The sequence below is a fragment of the Pleurodeles waltl genome, chromosome 10 (genome assembly GCF_031143425.1).
Source record: "Pleurodeles waltl isolate 20211129_DDA chromosome 10, aPleWal1.hap1.20221129, whole genome shotgun sequence".
Classification (NCBI taxonomy): Eukaryota; Metazoa; Chordata; class Amphibia; order Caudata; family Salamandridae; genus Pleurodeles; species Pleurodeles waltl.
The window spans coordinates 746168366-746186358 of record NC_090449.1 but is presented as its reverse complement, the minus strand read 5'-3'; the positions used below and the strand labels follow the sequence as shown (position 1 = coordinate 746186358).

Here is a 17993-nt window from a genome sequence, read left to right as displayed (position 1 = left end):
GTACAATAATGAATTTATCTATCTGTCATTTAACATGTCATGAGCAAAGTAATATGTGAGGTCATAAGCAGTGCAAGATAGCGGGTGGATATCAGCGTTTTCTGCTTTTTAAACTTTAGCTTTTGTATTGTTTCAACACCTAACTATGAAATCATTTCATCTTTTGTTTTATTCAGTGATTGTTTTCCTAGAACTACATTTTGTTATATATATGTATATGTGTATGTATATACATACATTCTAAAAAAAAACAAATGTATTAATGTTATAGTTAGGTGAATTTGTCAGCGTCAATATTAATGTTTTGAACAAAAAGAAACACAGAAATTCACCAGTTATAGTTGGCAGCGCTAACTATAACTTGCGCCCCCGCCATGCACTGTTATGACCTCAAATATTACATCACTCATGACATGCTCTATGACATCACTGATGACATCTCAAATTACATCATTGATGACATCACTGATGACATCATCCAATGAGTGTGCAAGTTTGTTTTACAGTTTACATAGTGGTACTTTTGTACAGCTTAGGTGCTGCTAACGGGATTAAAGGGGTCATTCCTACCCTGGCGGTCCGAGACCGCCAGGGTAGGGGACGGAGGAAGCACCGCCAACAGGCTGGCGGTGCTTCAGGGGCTATTCTGACCGCGGCGGTAAAGCCGCGGTCAGAAAAGGGAAGCCGGCGGTTTCCCGCCGGCTTCCTGCTGCCCCAGGGAATCCTCCACGGCGGCGCTGCAAGCAGCGCCGCCATGGGGATTCCGACCCCCTTCCCGCCAGCCTGGTTCTGGCGGTTTTCACCGCCAGAACCTGGCTGGCGGGAACGGGTGTCGTGGGGCCCCTGGGGGCCCCTGCAGTGCCCATGCCACTGGCATGGGCACTGCAGGGGCCCCCTAACAGGGCCCCACATTGATTGTCAGTGTCTGCTTGGCAGACACTGAAAATCGCGACGGGTGCAACTGCACCCGTCGCACACCAGCAACTCTGCCGGCTCCATTCGGAGCCGGCATCCTCGTTGCTGGTGCTTTCCCGCTGGGCGGGCGGGCGGCCTTTTGGCGGTCGCCCGCCCACCCAGCGGAAAAGTCAGAATTACCGCAGCGGTTATTTGACCGCGCTGCGGTATTCTGGCGGGGGAACTTAGAATGACCCCCTAAGTGTTTACAAAATGTGTGTCTACTTCTAATGAGGGCAGGCTCTCTGGGGTTTATAATGAATAAATGTGGCCCAGATGGCATTTTGTTTTTCTTTTTATTCCAAATCCAGTGATCGTCTTGTGGGGTCACACCATTTTTTGCATTTTTTTCTTTATTTTTTGGTTCAGGGGTCCCCCCATGAGGACTAGGGGGTCATAGTATCCCTACCCTGCTCCCATATATCTATTTTTTTACAACATCAGGACAGAGGATTCGTACAAAAAAAAATTCACCTGTTATAGTTAGAGTAATCTCAAATAACTACAACCCATGCCCTAAGATTACTATAACTCTCACCCTCTCCATGCACTGCTAATTACCCCACAAATTACAGCACTCGTAACATCTTTGATAACATCACCGATAATATCAATGTAATATCTGCAGTAAAAACTTTTACAAAAAAACTGTGCATGGTCGGGGCACGAATTATAGTTACCTAAGGGCACGAGTTATAGCTACTTGAGATAACTCTAACTATAACAGGTGAATTTCTATGGTTTTGTGCAATTAGAATGTGAGCTTAACTATAACGTCCTTGTAACCTTTGTTTTCTTCAGTGAAAAAGCAAAAAAACATAAACATTCAGCTGTTATAGTTATCTCAAGTTACCATAACTCATGCCCCAAGGTAACTATAACTCACCCCGCCATGCACAGCTATCTCATCAATAATTCAGAACCTAACTATAACGTCCCTGCAACCTTTGGTGTTTTTTTTAAGTAAGTCTCTATGTTTTTTTAATTCTATTTCCTAACTATAATGTGCCCGTAACCTTACTTTTTTTGGTGGCATTTCAATTGTTTTTTTAACTTTAAGTAATTTTAATAACTTTACATTAATCCAAACACAGCTTTTGGTTGTGCGCAACAGTGGTTGTCTGGAAGGCCTGGCCTGCAGCCAGGCTCTGTGGCCCACCCCTTTATACACCCAAGGACGTGCTAGGCACAGCCCTCGCCTGAGCCTGGTGGGGATTGGCTGCAGGGCCTGGCCTGTGGTATGGCCCTGTGGCCAACCAACCCCAACATCCAGCCCAGGCAAAAAAGCTTTAAAAAAAAAAAGTAATTGAACCAAATTTGCAACGAATTTGTGACTCTGTGGCAAAAAAAAAATTAAAAACAAAAAAGCCTCCGGGTGGGCCAGCTGTCAAAGTATCTGTCAAGCAAACACAAACAGTTATCTCCTGAGGGTGTGCACCTCGGGAGACAGCTGGAGCCGGACCTGAAGGATGGTGGGTCCCAAGGCCTTAAATGGCTCCGGTGGGGGGAGGGCGTCCCTAGGGAGGTGATGGTCTGTCAATGTGGAGGGTGCCTGAGGCCCCCCGCACAAATTTTTTTTTTGCCCCTAAGAGGTGGTGGTCCCTGGGGCTTCTAACAGCCCCAGGAGCGGGGTTTGTACGCCCCCTCCATTATCTAAATAAAGCCCCAGGGAGGTGGTGGTCCCCACGGCTCATATGAGCCCATGGAAGCTGTCCACATGGCCCCCCTTCACAATAATCATGAAGCCCTGGGGAGCGGTGTCCCCCGGGGCCCCATCCTTTACTTTAATACAGAGGTCTTCAATCTGTTGGGCATGACCCCCAGGAGGAATCTTTACTAGTATATTTTATACTGTGTGTAACCCAAGTTGAAATTAATGACTTACATATTCACAGTGCTTTCTGTCACAGGTTGTGACCTCATAGCACTAAAAATACACAAGTCACTATTTTCCACTGCACCACCCAAGATTTAATTGTGCTGCTCTCTGCTTACACACAGCCCACTGCAGTATATTGGCTAATAGAGGTTTCATAACCTACTATTGTGCATTTTGCAATCAGTAACGACTTTTTGTATTTAATTTTTTTCAAGCTGTGTGTTATTTTATATGAAGCTACCCAACGGTGAGAAACCTAAAAAATTACAGAATATTTTGTTTTTGGCTACACCTTCGCCCCACCCCCACTACACCACCCCTATTGCATGCAGGATCTCAGTTCCCATTTTCTTTTAATACACTTCGACAGCTGGTTGGCCTGGCTGTCCATTCCCTTGTAGATGGTGGGAGGTTGACATGAATTGGAGCACTGTACTGCACATAGCACTGACGCATCAGTGAGTACAGTTCAATCATCACAATAGAGCTGGCATGGGTTGCACTGGCCCAGGGGCTCAGCTGCGCCGGCTGCAACAGTTTGACCACAGCCAAGACTCACTTAGGCTGGGCAGCAAGCGACAGTTATGTTTTTTTTGCACTGCTTCCTGTGCCTCCAGTTTGGTGCCTGCCTCATTCAATCAATCAGTCAATCAGGGTTCTTATATAGTGCGTCTACTCACCCATGAGGGTCTCAAGGTGCAACCACTGACTCAATTTTGAGCTAAATTGAACCCTGTATATGTGTTCTTTTAATGTAAGGGGCACCTCACCTTTAAGTCATGCAGACATGCACTGTCCTTCAGTACTGTGCTAGCTGCTGCCACAGCTGCACTTCCAATCAGATAGTGCCTGCCTCAGCATATGGCTGCACTCCTGCACCTAGGCCAGCTCTCACTCTCAGGCAGCATCAGAAAAAGAAAGCACTGTGTCGCAGGTGCATGCACGAATTAAGCCTTATGGTGCATGGGGGCAGAGCTCAGGATGTCATACCACCAGGTTGTGAAGTGCTATCACATGGTTCTCTGTGCTCAGACTCTCAAGGCCCTCCAGCCTGCCCCCCAAACATGACTGAAGCCAATAACAGCAGTAAACCAACATAACTAGGAGTCACCCAAAAACCTTTGGTTTGCTAAACACTGTTTATTGTTATTTCTCTGTCGTATAAATGCTTTGCTGTGGGAATTGGGGGCATTTATGTTTGTCGATGATGAGGAGTACCAGGTTATAGACATTTGTGTCAGGAGTTGGTGCTTGTGTCTAAAAGAATTTTGACAGGGGGGTCTTGGCATAAAAAAGTTTGAAGACCTCTGCTTTAATATATTTGTACATGTTCCAAGGACCTGGGCCAGCTGGGGGCTTTCTTAGAAAACAAGAGCGAAGGTCACACTTTTTTTCTGGTTTTTGCAGCAAATTTGTGAATTTGCTGCGAATTTGCAGCAAAAAAAAATGTTTTCATGCTTTTTTTGCCTTGGCAGGGTCCCAGGAGGGCTTGTCTCTCTGGGTGTAAGAATAGGTGTGAGGGTGTCTCTGGGTGTGAGAGTGGGTCTGAGAGTGTCTGTCTAGCCTTTGCACATAGCTCAGATTTACCTAGAAATATGTAATTTCTCATCAGTTGAAAACTAGTTAAAAGTGTGCTTTCTCAATGCAATGTGTTTTTATATTAACTACAAATACCTAACTACAGAAAGGAGAATGGTACAGACGGTAGGGAATGACCATAGAGAGAGCCCAATAGAAGGCAGGGCACTATAGAAGGTCCCCTTTCTGCAAAATCAATCATTTCATCTCTTTTCCTGCCGCATCTCTGCAGACAGGGAAAGAGATGAAACCTCTGCTTCCAGCTGGAGAGACCGCTTTGACATTTCTCACCCGCTGGAAGCATACTGTTTGCTCTGACTTGGCTGGAGCTGTCAAAGCCCCTGCCAAGTCATCGCAAGCAGCTATGTCCCAGATGTGGGTATCTGGGGGCATAACTGGAGCCAGCCCTGATGGTGGTGGTCCCCAGGGCTATTATTGGCTCCACGAGGGAGGGCTCCATGGGCCCCCTCAAACATTTAAACAGCCCCAGGGAGGTGGTGGTCACCAGGGCGGGGGTTCCGAAATGGACCCCCTTCATTCTTTCAATTCAGCCCCAGGGTTGTGGGGAGGCCACACAGGCCCCTGCATTTAATCGAAACAGCCCCGGGGAAGTGGCAGTCCCCGGGGCATGGGTATTTGCAAAACCTCCTGTTTTAACTAATATATTTTGTCCAAGGTAGATGGAGGTCACACTTATTTTGTTACAATTGCCCTGGGGAGGTGGTGATCCCCGGGGCTGCGGGGGTGGGAGGTCATGCAGCCTCAATGCATATACTCGCAACAGCCCAGGGAGGTGGCAGTCCCCAGGGCCACGTGGCTCCGCACATACTATTCAATTTAAGCCCCGGGGTGGTAGCGGTCCCTGGGGCATAAGTAAGCGCAGGAGGGGGGACCCGTGTGCCCCCCTCCTTTATTTTTTATGTGTCCCCGGAACCGGACCCACCAGGGGGCTTTACTAAAAGAAGCACGGGAGACTGCGCTTATTATTATTTTTTTTGCCATGAATTTGCAATGTTGTCACAAATTTGCTGCAAACTTTGTTTTTAACATTGCTTTTTTGCATGGCAGGGTCCCTCTGGGATCCCGGCACAAGAGCTAAGGGGTCAGGGGGTCCCTACCCAGGTCCCTTTTCTTTTTTTAAAAAATGTTTGCATGGACTCGGCTGAAGCCGAGTTTCAAGATGGCTGCCAACACTTCCTGGTTGAAGTGTTGGTAGTCAATCGGAGCTCTGCAGATCTCTTCACGAGCTCGTTATTATTCACGAACTCGTTGAGAAGGAACTGTGGACCTAGATATACAAATTTGGATTTCCTTAAATTTCTCAACAACTACTGAACAGATTTACACCAAATACACAAACTATGAAACAAAATCTACCTTTTTGCTAAATTTGGTGTAATTCCGTCCAGCGGTTTGGGCTGTAGTTGTGTTCATAGCTCCTTTGGAAATTAATATGGGAAAAGCACTTATTTTGAATCCCCCCTTTTTACTCAGCCGCCGCTTGATGGGTCACCCCAAAACTTTCCATGCGCAACAAGAATCACTTGCACACGTTTTTGGGAAACGTTTGTGGAGATTCGTCAAACAGTGCCAAAGATATAGGCAAGTCAAAAACAGCTTTTTCTATCAAAACATGGTCCTAACTATAACTACCTACTGGCGGCTGACAGAAGGTAAGATAGATAGATAGATAGATAGATAGATAGATAGATAGATAGATAGATAGATAGATAGATAGATAGATAGATAGATAGATAGATAGATAGATAGATAGATAGATAGATAACAGTTTCTCAAAGGTACTCGTATCTCCTCATGTAGTACAGCCACACCAGGTGTTTCACCACATTATTGTCATCCATAATTAAAGCACCATACAGGATATACGTGAGTGCTTGCTAAAGTTTCTCTTTCTGTCCTGCATTCCCATGTGTTTTTCCAATATCATGGGTGCATAGTAATGCCTTCCCACATTGTGCAACACCCCTTTCTCCAGCTCCCCGATTCCATTACAACTCCGTCTCTCCACACATCTGACTGCCATCAATCCAATCACATGTGGTGCATTGCCATCTCTTTTCTCTCCCTTCTCCTGCAGCATGGCCCCTTCTGAACAAGCAAAGTTGACCGGATCACTGTATTCTGCATTTTGGGAAAGCCCTGCAGATTGCTTCTCCCACACCTGACAGCCACTACCAGGTGAATCATACATTGGCAGGCACTGCAGTTCCTACTGCTTACACCCAATGGCCATCATTAAAACATCGCTGTGTTCTCAAACAAGAACACACCACACTCCCATAGCAGCTCTAGCAGCATGTCCCCGCACCATCCTTTAAAGACAGCAAATGTAACGTCTGCTATCATTCCACAATTGTACTTAGGCAAGAGGTAGGTGTCTGCTCTTCAACTGTACAGGTATGTGATTCTGTGTAGCGAATAGGTCCTGTCACAAATTCTGCTACTGTCTAAGTGGTGTGACAAAGAACAAAGGCATTACCTTGTCAAACAGCAAACACTTGAAAAGTGTTTTGTTTATAATGTTAGAACATCTGGCATGCCTTGCTTATTTTGTGGACGAGTGTATGTATATAATGCAGTGATCAGAGCACATCATAGAAAATATTTGTTCTAAAACCTTTAGTAAAGAGAGTTATCGATTTATACTTAGATCACATATGAACTTATGTGACAAAATTTGTGCAAATTCTCTGAAGAAGCTCTTTTTGAGGTGCTGTTATGTATACAATGCAAAACCTAAAAAGTACTCAAATTCACTACCTTTAGTTATTTACATCTGCAAACCTCCACCAAATTTATTGCTCGAGATGTCAAACAAATCATTTGTGACCCCACAAATACTGTCACATACAACACTATGCTCCCTATGCACATATTGAGCATGCATAAAGTTGGCCAAGGACCATAACTTATGGCTGCTATTGGCAGGTATGTGGCTGCCAATGTGTTTGTGTGTTGTGTGTGCATAGGAAATAGTGGAAGGCCATGCCCTGTATGTCCTATGACACTGCATATGCAACACATAGGGCATAGTTGCTGGCCTTAACCTCTATGTCCTATGCCCAAGTATTTAGTGGGAATAGGCCACGGCCACAGGCAAGCCCTTTAAAAGCTACATATAAGGTGCAGCAGCATCGTCTTTCACGAAAGTATTGACAAAAGAACATCATGAAAACAGCTAAAAAATGATGCCCTTCCAAGTGACTGAATTACTACTTTTTGACAATTCATAAAAGTTTACCTTAAATCCTAATTTTCACATGCATAGAATACAAAATGCCCAATCACCCAGAGAAACGTATGCTTAAGACAGGCACAAAGTGAGTGGTAAAGGTGTAACTATTCCCCAGGTCCCATGTTTTCAGGGCTTTTAAATCCATGTGTGACAGTAAATGCTTAGAGAACATTTCAAAGTTATTTTCCATAGATCTACTCATTGCTACACCAAGTTAACAAGATCACAAATGAAATAATGTCATTGTTATTGTACTAGGTGTAGTAAGTATCCTGAATTGATGTTCATGATAATGAATCATTTAGAAAAAGAAAGACATGTTTGGACTAGAGAAGGATTATTGAACTGCCTAACCTTAAGAAGGAGAACGATTCAAAAGGGAGTAGTATAAGATAGAGGGTGGGATGGGAGGTGGATTTCACACTAAATAGCTAATCACATAATACCTACAAACATATACTACTTTACTTTGTAGGATTGGCACCTGCGACAGCATTAGCTGCCTCGTCACACTAGTGCAGGGGTATTCAAACTTGGGAGTCCTCAAATGATCGCAGGGGGTCGCCAAGCTCTGGCCAAAAAAAAACATTATGCTGATAACAGGGCTTTGTTTTAAGCAGAACAAAATGAGCACCAGTGAACCGCTTTGTAATCGTCCATCACTACCATGTTTTCTCATTTTTAACCAAGCTGAAAGTGAGTGTCAAAAGGGAAGGGACTCCAAATACCATTCAAAACCCCCACCACCACCCCAATAATCACACTGTGGCTACTTGTATATGTTAATATGGCCTACCGGACCAGAATAGTATGTTTGGCATCATGTATTGCATTTTCTAAAAGAGTACACAGGACGTAACTGAAAAGTTTAAATAAATCTAGACATATTTAAAAGTTGCCAGTTTAATAGAATATTTGTTAAAAATGTGCAGGGGGGGGGCACAATAAATATATTTTCCACTGATGGCGCGGTGTTAAAACGTTTGAAGACCACTGCACTAGTGTGCCCCCTCCCCCACCCAAAAAGAAAATCACACAAAATATAGATACATGTGCAGTCTTTTGGTCATTAGCCTGTTAAATTGTCAATCACTTTCTGCTTTTCAACCACTACAAGCATACAGCATGGGTTAGACCAATTGACCCGTAGACTGCCATTACCTTGAGTGACTACACAAAGTCTGTGCACATTATTCACATTGTTCTAAAAATAGGTCATTTCTCTACAGTTGCAAAGACATGGAGTAATAGATTTAAGCACTTGACCTCCTTCTCTCTGAATGACTGGACAAAGCGGAGCACATAGCTCAGATTTACCTAAATAAATGTAATTGCTCAATCAGTTGAAAAGCTGGTTCAAAGTGTGCTTTCTCAAAGTAATGTGTTTTTATATTAACTCTAAATACCTAATTACAGAAAGGAGAATGGTGCAGAAGGTAGGGAATGACCAAAGAGAGAGCCCAATAGAAGGCAGGGCACTATAGAAGGTAGTGACCTATAGAGGTGATGGTGATCTACAAGAGGGGCTTTATAAAAGAGAGGCACAGAATGGAGGTCTTAGTGATGCAATGCAGTGCTTAATTTGTGATTGTTGTTTCCGGTGCAGAGCACTGGCACTTATTTTTGAGAGCTGGTGCCTATTTTTCTGCCTCAAGCATTTAATGAGAACAAAAGACACATATGGGAAAGACGGAGGAAGTGAAAAACGAAAAAGCGTCACAATGGGAGAAAGCAGAAAGCTGCAAGAGTGAGCTGAAGGGACAGGGAGTGGCTGAAAATGGATTAAAGAGGCATGAGATGGCTTTAGGATTACACTACCGCAATATTACTTGCTCACACATTGAATTGCAGCAGCTACATTTTTAAGAGGAGGGCTTTGTGCACCAGCACATTTTTATTCACAAATTGAACACTGATGGAATGTCTATAAAAGGGGGGTTACATAAATGTTGTTATAGTACAGAACGGATGATTAAAAAAGAGGTGAATTGCATAAGGGGGCTGTAAAGAAATGAGGGTGTCAGATGCTTTGTTAGGGTTGCCTTCGTGAAATGAGTAGTACTATAGAAACCAAGCAGGGAAGCTCTTGCATGTACTCTGTGTGGTGGGAGCAGTTGGAGCTGGAAACCGGGGGACTCTGCTAAGGGTTGCTTTGTGGGCGGGTTGGTGCGAGGCTGGCAATTACAGGTGGCGTTAACATAGGTGCAATGTGCCACAGAGACTGCAGGACCTGCCATACACGATGATGGGCAGTGAGTGCCAACAGGGACATCTTAAGGATTTTGGGGTCGCTGGGCCAAACATACTTTGGGACCCCTGTTCGGAACAGCTTTGAATCTATGATCCAGTTTCAGCTCTTTCATGCCAGTCACTGGCTGTGCACAAGTGCACTCGTCCAAATTCTAAATGTGGTTACATATAATAGTCAGGGATAGTAACATGTTTTTTCAATACTGTAAAACAGCATAAGATCATTAATATTACTGCGAATAATCTGTGTGACGCCCATTTCTCATATGTGACGTCCTGTTTTGATCTACAAGAAACATTTTATGGATATTGCATGAAACATAAACACAACATTGCAGAATGTCAGAAACAGACTCTCACACATCACGCACATTAAAAATAAATTAAGAGATTAGGAAAGCGATATTTTAAAACAATCTAATTAAGAGTTATCCAAGATGATCAGGGCAAGTCAATCTTCAGAACAGAGCTGGCTCTGCCAGTGTGCCCCTGAAAGGGTAGGGCCCTGGCCCAGAGCCCACTTTGCTCATGCCTTAAAACATCACTGGGTGAAAAGAGTTAACCCTGGTGCCCCTTGTGAGGCAGTGTGAGTCATAGATCAGGCGGTGGTCCCAGTACAGCCATGCTAGTGGCCACTGCAGCTCGAAATTATAATAGACTGAGTATAAGGATTGTGCGCTGTTGTATGACAGACACATCAGTATGTACTCTGACAATGCAGTCTGGGGTGGCAATGGAACAGTGGGACATTTTCCTTGCTTCCATTACGACCAGTGCTGGAAAGTAGGTAGGTCCCGCTGGATCCAGGTTTCAGCAGCTATTTCCCCATGGAAACATACTGAATTTGTCCTGGTGTCATTTTCCAACACCAGGACATAATTTAACAGAGCCTGCATGCTGTCTCACTTCTGCTTGGAGCAGCAACCTGTAGGCAACTATAGGCCTTTCTTATTTTCACTTCTTACCGGATACAAACAAAGGCCTGATTTAAAGAGCCATCAGCCCTCTTTTTGTTCATGTACAATCCTGGCTGGGAGTCATCTGGTGGTTAACACCTAGATACCAATGCAATTGAAGGAAACAAAGGCACACATTTTGATATTTTTCTCAAGTGCTTAAGAGAACCTATTAGAGGTAGGCTTTTAACTGTGTTCAACTCCCTATGTAAGAGATGTGCTTGCACTGTAACAATCCAAGATTACATAATGTTATAAATATTGATTTGAATGGCACCATTCTTTATTTCATTGTTTTATATCACTACACATCCCGGTGTAGGGTGTCAGAGAGCTTGACATCACACACATAAGACAAGAAGTTTTATAAAATGTAGGAATCACCTATCATTCATACTTGTAGACATTATATGTTTTGAGTAAATGGTTGTGAGAAACACAAACCATAAAATAGTATTGAAGTTATCTGTATTAACAAGGCTTTATTACTTGCTAAAGGTCCTCCTATTTTGTAACCTTGGAATAGCAATAGATTGAGAATAAAACAATAAGGATCTAAACACGACTAACAGTTTTATGCAGCTCCTTGATGCCGTTACATAGATCACTGTGCTATATTGGAAGGCTTGCAACTTATGAACTGGAAGTAACAAAATGATCTCAGTATCAAAAGCAGCAGTCCACTTAACTATGTAAATAAAAAACAAATCTGTGATCTGCGTGTTACATGATATGCTATGCAGCAAGCATATTAACCATCTGTGTTATTTTATGTATATTATGAGTCAAAATTGTGACTGGACAAAACGCGGATCCGTCCCAGAGCTGTGTTAAGCGCTAGAGCCATTTTACCTCTATCATAATCTCGTCAACATTGCTGGGCACACAAAGAGCTCTGAGGCAGGTGTCTTAAACCTGTAAGGTATTTTACTATCAGCCTCATTGTGGCCAGTTAAGCAAGCTAGAACAGATTTACTGTCACATATGTCCTTGTTGCCATTTTTTTTGCATCAGGATTTTTTAAAATAAATGTATGAGTTGAATGTCAGACTCTGCTTTTCAAACTTTCCTCAGGACTCTGCTGCCTTTCCTCTTCCACACCTTAACCCCCAGTGAATCGGTTATTTGGGTGTTTTTTTTGCCCAATTCCAGCACTGATCAGGACCCATGCTGGCCTCCTTGCTAACCTACTGGGGTCTGCCTTTCTACACAGAAGGCATAGAAGACCAGGGTCAGCTTTAGGGCAGTGAGACAGATGCAGTCGCATCTGGTGCTGACTTTGGGGGGGGGGGGGGGCACTGTGTTTATAAATAACTTACGGTTTTAAAAACATCTGTTGTAGAGTTCCTTGTATGACCAGCAGTTTTCAGCTAACAATAAAATAGTCACAATAATTCTGGTGATAAATGTTCCTGCTGGAGAGACAACCGGATTTTTATCTATCAGTTTTGACTCATCAAAGTAGAGCGAAGGGTTGATATGTCTGCTGCAAAGAACATGTACCATGCAGATCACAAAATGATTTTTTGTGTGGATAACTCAGCCGGTTAGTGCTGTTGCACAGAGATGCTTTTGTTACTTGCAGTTCGCAGGTTACAATCCTAATGTAGAACAGTAACCTATAAACTGTATCAAAGAGCTGCATGCAAACTGTATGGTATAGGCTAGAATGTTATGTTTTCCTCCAAGTCTTTCATTGTCCTAAATTGCTAAAAAGGGTTTGATGGAGTAGAAATGTATTATATTTAGTAAAGCCAACCTCAACCACTGTAATAAGTTTTAAATTCTGAGTTTGTACTTCTCCAGACAAACTACTCTTAAAATATACTGCCCACCAGTGTAGATGAGGTGAGACCCACAAAATTGTAATCCTCCTTGTTTTATGTAACATTTCGTATGACTAATTTACAATGTATGATTTATTGCCTCTATATAATGTGTGTGTGATTTCAGGTGCTTTGACACTCTAAACTGGTATGAGTGGAGCTATAAAACAAATGAAATGCATATGCGAGAGGGTCTATGGAGAGATGCGGGGCACTATGGGATGGTGGCAGTGAGGGAATGGTGAAGAATGACATGATTGGGGTGGGGCGCCAAAACAGATTGTCGCACTGTGTGCCACTAGTGCTCACGTCATCCCTGCAGACTCCTCTTACCCGGGCCGCCGGTGCCTGCAGCTCTGGCTGTCCCTCAGGGAGCTACTGTCGGGGAGGCAGCCTTCGGGGTGGGAGCTCTCCATCGCCCCCAGGTAGGGCATGCCGAGGACGCTCCTCTCCCGGGGGCCCTCCTCTAGCACCACCTGGCTGCTGAGCTTGTTGAAGACGATGGTGTTCATGATCGGGCTCCCTCCTGGCGGTGCAGAGCAGGGGTCCAGGCTGCTTCTGCAAGGGCGGGCTGGGAGTTCTCTATAGGTCTCGGGGGCGCAGCTCCTGTGGGGATAGAGAGAGAGAAGTGTGTGAGAAAAGTAAACTAGGCCGACTTCACCATATGTGGGGCTTTTAGGGTGCAAACAGGATGTTTCAGACTTAATAATGCACACTTCTTTACTGGGACGCACTCTTTCCAGACCCGTGCGTCAGTAGTTAGCAGTACAACTTCCTGTCAGACCTAAACCCTCTCTAGAGGCTCGCGCGTGTCTGTGGCTGGCAGGTGGCGACGTATGCAGTAAAGTGTTCCCTGAAGAGACGTATCTGGAGCACCACTTGTGTAAGACCCCCTGCTGTTCCTCTGAAGCCACGTGCAATCTCCACAGGCCCTCCCCACGCCTAGGCCCTGACAGTCTTGACTGCAGGTAAGCAGGTAATTACGTTACTACATCAAATTGCGTTTTGGGCTCGGAGTGGGAATTACCATGGCGTCGTTTTCAGATTTTTTTACCTGCAATTCCCGATTCCACCTGCTTTTGATTTATGGGTTGTGTCCGGGATATAACACATCAAGGAAGTCTGGGTGAAGTAAAACCTACCAAATTGTAATTTCGGGCAGAACTGAACCACCACCCAAATAATGATGGTCCTTAATGATGCATCAATAAAGCGAGTCTAATGCTGGTTTAACAGGCACGGATTTTCATGCAGCGATGTTGTATTATTTCCTGAGGGTTCTGCCTATCACCCCATCCCATCTCGGCACATTTCTACAGCCCTCTGTCTGAAATATTAAGGGGCCAAACATATCATGTACATTTTGCACCATTCTGACTGACTGCCTTATGTAGAATGTCGATTTTATTTTCTGCGAGCCACAATACACACGAATTTTGTACCACGCGTACCGTGCTTACTGGTTGCATGGCCAGAAACCAATCATATTAGTTTTGCATCCGTTTCAGATTACTATTGTACGTTTGTTGATAAACCACATAAATAACCATCTCCAATATCCATTGCTTGCCGTAGTGCAAATCTTCATTTAATGTGACTACGACTAAGTGTACGAATCACGTTTGCTTCCTTTGTTTTCCCATAAGTACGACAATGTTACTGAATGCGTTTGCCAATGTCCAACACTTAAACCAAATCTCTGGCCACGAATTCACAAATTTTGTTCTGTAAGGGTTTGCTCAATTAGGACCGAGCCCTTCTCGAGCAATGTAGACATGGCATTTTATTAATTAGACCCTGTTGCAGTGCAAATAAAATGGTACGAGCCCAGTTTGCTAAATCAATGCAGCTTACGTAATAGCAAATGGAGCAAAATTGCTTATCTTTTTTTTAGTCTATGCCATGATATTTGAATCCAAGGGTATTGGAAACTGAGCAAATGTAGTATTCCCTTAGTTGTTCTTTGTCCCCGCATATCACGAATGAAATTAAATTAAATAGCCCTCTTGATCTGACTGTTAAAATATAGTTCTGTTCCTAACCTGGATCACCTCGATTCCTAGCGATGGGGTAGCTCGGTGTGGTCACTGCAGGCGCTTTATGAATGGTATTCCATGCCACTTCCGGTTGTATAGCACAGAAGGGAGCAACTTTTAAAAACGGAAGGATTTGGCTAGACCTGTAACACAGCCATTTGGCATCATTTCTAAACCAGGGGTATGTTGCAAAATCTGTTTGCTACATTTTCTTGCACTGATGCAAATGTCTTCATGCAATACACACTAAAGCAAACCCTTTTAATCCTAACCTCTAATACACAAGCAGAACAAATGGTGCAAATGTGATGTTTCCTTTTCTGCACGAGTGCAAAACGTGCATCACATTACCACACAGTGGTGCTGTTGGGAAAGGGGTTATACCCTTTTCGACAAACGTTTCTTTTGTTTGCACTGGTGCAATGTCTATCTCGATAGTATGGTTCCGTGCTCATCACCTTCCTTGTTCCATCAGTCGGGTTTCATTTTTCCCGGGATCACGCCGGCCTCTCGGAAACAGGAAGATGAATCAAAGTGCAGTAACAGTTGCAGATGTTGCAGGCAGTTCTGCAAAAAAATCCAATAATTCAACTAGCGTGAAACTGACTGGAACAACCACCGCTCGTAAACAATATAGTAAAAATATAGTTCCATTAGCTTGGTCTTTAACTGCCTTCATGGTATATCCAAAGGTCCCAGTGTGAAGCGCAGGGGGTCACATCCTTCGTCCACTGGGCCACTCAACCCCCGTGTTTAATATTAAACATGGCATGACCTCTGAAGCAACTCAAAGATTCAGGTACATAACCGTCTCGTCTTGCGTCCTTTGCTGGGAAGAAAGGGAGGTCTGGTTCATCATCACGGTGTTGTTACGTGACTGACGAGAAGCGCAACAACTGTGGATTCACAGCGTCGTGGCGCTGGAGGGTGTTTCATCCAGTAGGAATGGACATGTACAGTGTGCTCTATCAAGGCAATAATTGCAAACATATGAACATAAATGCATGGCAGCATGTGTCTGCGCAAACGTGTTGCTGGCATGCCCATGGGTAGAAGCCGCCACATGAATGAAATTGGAACCACACGCGTAATAGGTGCAGGTGTTTTTGGTGTGTGTTTCACGCGAGCCTGCAGCCTCAGGCCCCGTGAAACCCTCATAACACGTGATGCTCCGATGGTGCGTATTGTGGTCCGTGACAGGGTTCAAATCACAGCAGAAGCACTCCTCATCCAGAGGCTTAGTTTTGCTGCAGCAGGTGCAGTGCACCGGGTCCCAGAGTCTCGATGGCCACTAAAGCCCGATTATTGGTGTATTTTATGATTCAAACATCAGCCAGGGGGCACTTTTTCCTTCCTTGCAGTAGGCCCGTGACAAAGTGGCTACGCTAGTGGCCTCGCCTGAAGCTGCCGCGCTTGGCATGGCCACCCCCGCCCCCTTCCGACACCAACCTGCCGCTGCTGCTGGTCAGGAGCACTCAGTCTCCGCTCGGCATCTGTGTGCGGTTTCCACCCTCGGTTACAGTGGGGCTACAGTACACAGGCTGCAAACCAGGCCTCGGTCAATATTTACAAGGATGCCATTCAGACACGACTGGCTGCCCTGCGCCCGTCAAGGCACGATGCATGAATCCGATGCACTGGCATGCGTGGCACAGAGGCACCTTTATATACTTCTAGTCCTGTGGCGTTTTTACGCCGTTCCCGTGCCTGTCCCATGTATTTCCTTTTATTCGCATAATACGACACGTTCTGTGTAAGGTTTAACTTTGCTACTGAAATGAAAATGTATCAATTGAGCCAGCGCAATTTTGTTCCACTTTCAGATTACATCGTTTGCACGGTGACGGTGGTCATTTGGCTTGAGGGGTATGTTGGTGCAAGTGTCTTTTTATGTGCTTGGATGGTGGGGAAAGGTCGGTGTAACCCGGAAAAGTTGTTGTAAATTCAAAGGAGTGCAATCTATACACAGTCTAGGAGGTAGTTCTTAAAAATGTAAATCGTTCTTTACGCAGACATGCGGGTGAGTACAAGAGAACCCCAGGTGACAGATTTCACTGTGACAAAGATCACGCTGAGTGTCGTGTGCGCTGTATTCTCCTGACTTGAGGTCCAACAATGGCTGCGTTCATTAATCTAGGAGGGCAATCAACCACCATACGCCACCGAACACCCAAAAAAAACACTTACGTGGGAAACTGCTCCGTCACGCAATGCAACCATTGCAAAGCACAAATGCATAAGCACTCTTATAATAAGCACGCAATGGCAAATGCTCGTACAGACACATCTCCCCCCCCTCCCCCCGCACAAATACAAGAAAGCATAGACAAAACATGTAAACACAACAACCAAACACGCAGATTTGAAAATAACACGCATAAGTGCACTAAAGTATATCACTTACAAATACATCCATATGAACGCTTATAGCCAGGAAACTATAATCACACTAAAGAATATGTGTACACGCACACGTATACTAATACAGTTAGGTTCAAGTGGGTAGCGTCTTTTGAGATTGTAAGTGGTCGTTGTATGTCTTTTCCTTATATGTAGTGCTTTGATGCGCCTTGAAGCTGGGTTTTCTCAGCACTGTTATCTCTGTAAAACTAATAATCATGTATAAACACAGATGCCTAATGAAGGCACAAGTCAGCTACCGACACAAGCGGAGGTGCACCAAGCCTTGCTTCTTTCTTCACCAAGTCTTTGCAATCATTTTCCCTATGGTCTCACAGAAAATCCAAAAAGTGCCTCAAAAGACCCTTTCCGGAGTTACATCACCCGTGACGAAGAGTGAGCTCCGTGACTCTCTCTCTCTCTCTCTCTCTCTCTCTCTCTCTCTCGATCTCTCTCTCTCGATCTCTCTCTCTCGATCTCTCTCTCTCTAGATCCAGATATACAACAAATCGAACGTTTCATATGTGCCAGCAAGAAACATAGTCCACATAAAACGCTCATGGGGCATCTAGGAGCTGTGCGCAGCGCTCTACAGACACCAGAAATAAACTATAAATACTCATACAAATAGGGGAACATACGTGCTCGCACAGAGCTATAGTGTAAAAACCTACGTTAAGTAGATCCTGACATGCATGTGTGCAAATTAAAGTAAACACATTCATTTATACAGAAAATACGTGTTCACACATGAAGTAGGGGGGGTCGACGAATGCCCTGCGCACTTCCATCGCCTGTCATCGAGCTCTCCAACACCAACGAGCTAACCCTAACCGGCGAAGCCCACATAATGGAGCC

General features: G+C 44.4%; 1 protein-coding gene across 2 annotated transcripts in view; it reads right to left on the bottom strand.

Moving 5' to 3' along the window:
* MKX (mohawk homeobox) overlaps positions 1-17993 on the bottom strand; it is a 162350-nt gene that overhangs the window by 142797 nt on the left and 1560 nt on the right. For both annotated transcript variants that reach the window (XM_069211315.1, XM_069211316.1), the window contains exon 2: positions 13033-13305. In XM_069211315.1, the coding sequence (XP_069067416.1) occupies positions 13033-13211 (179 nt within the window). In that variant the 5' untranslated portion in view covers positions 13212-13305. The remainder of the gene's footprint in view (positions 1-13032; positions 13306-17993) is intronic.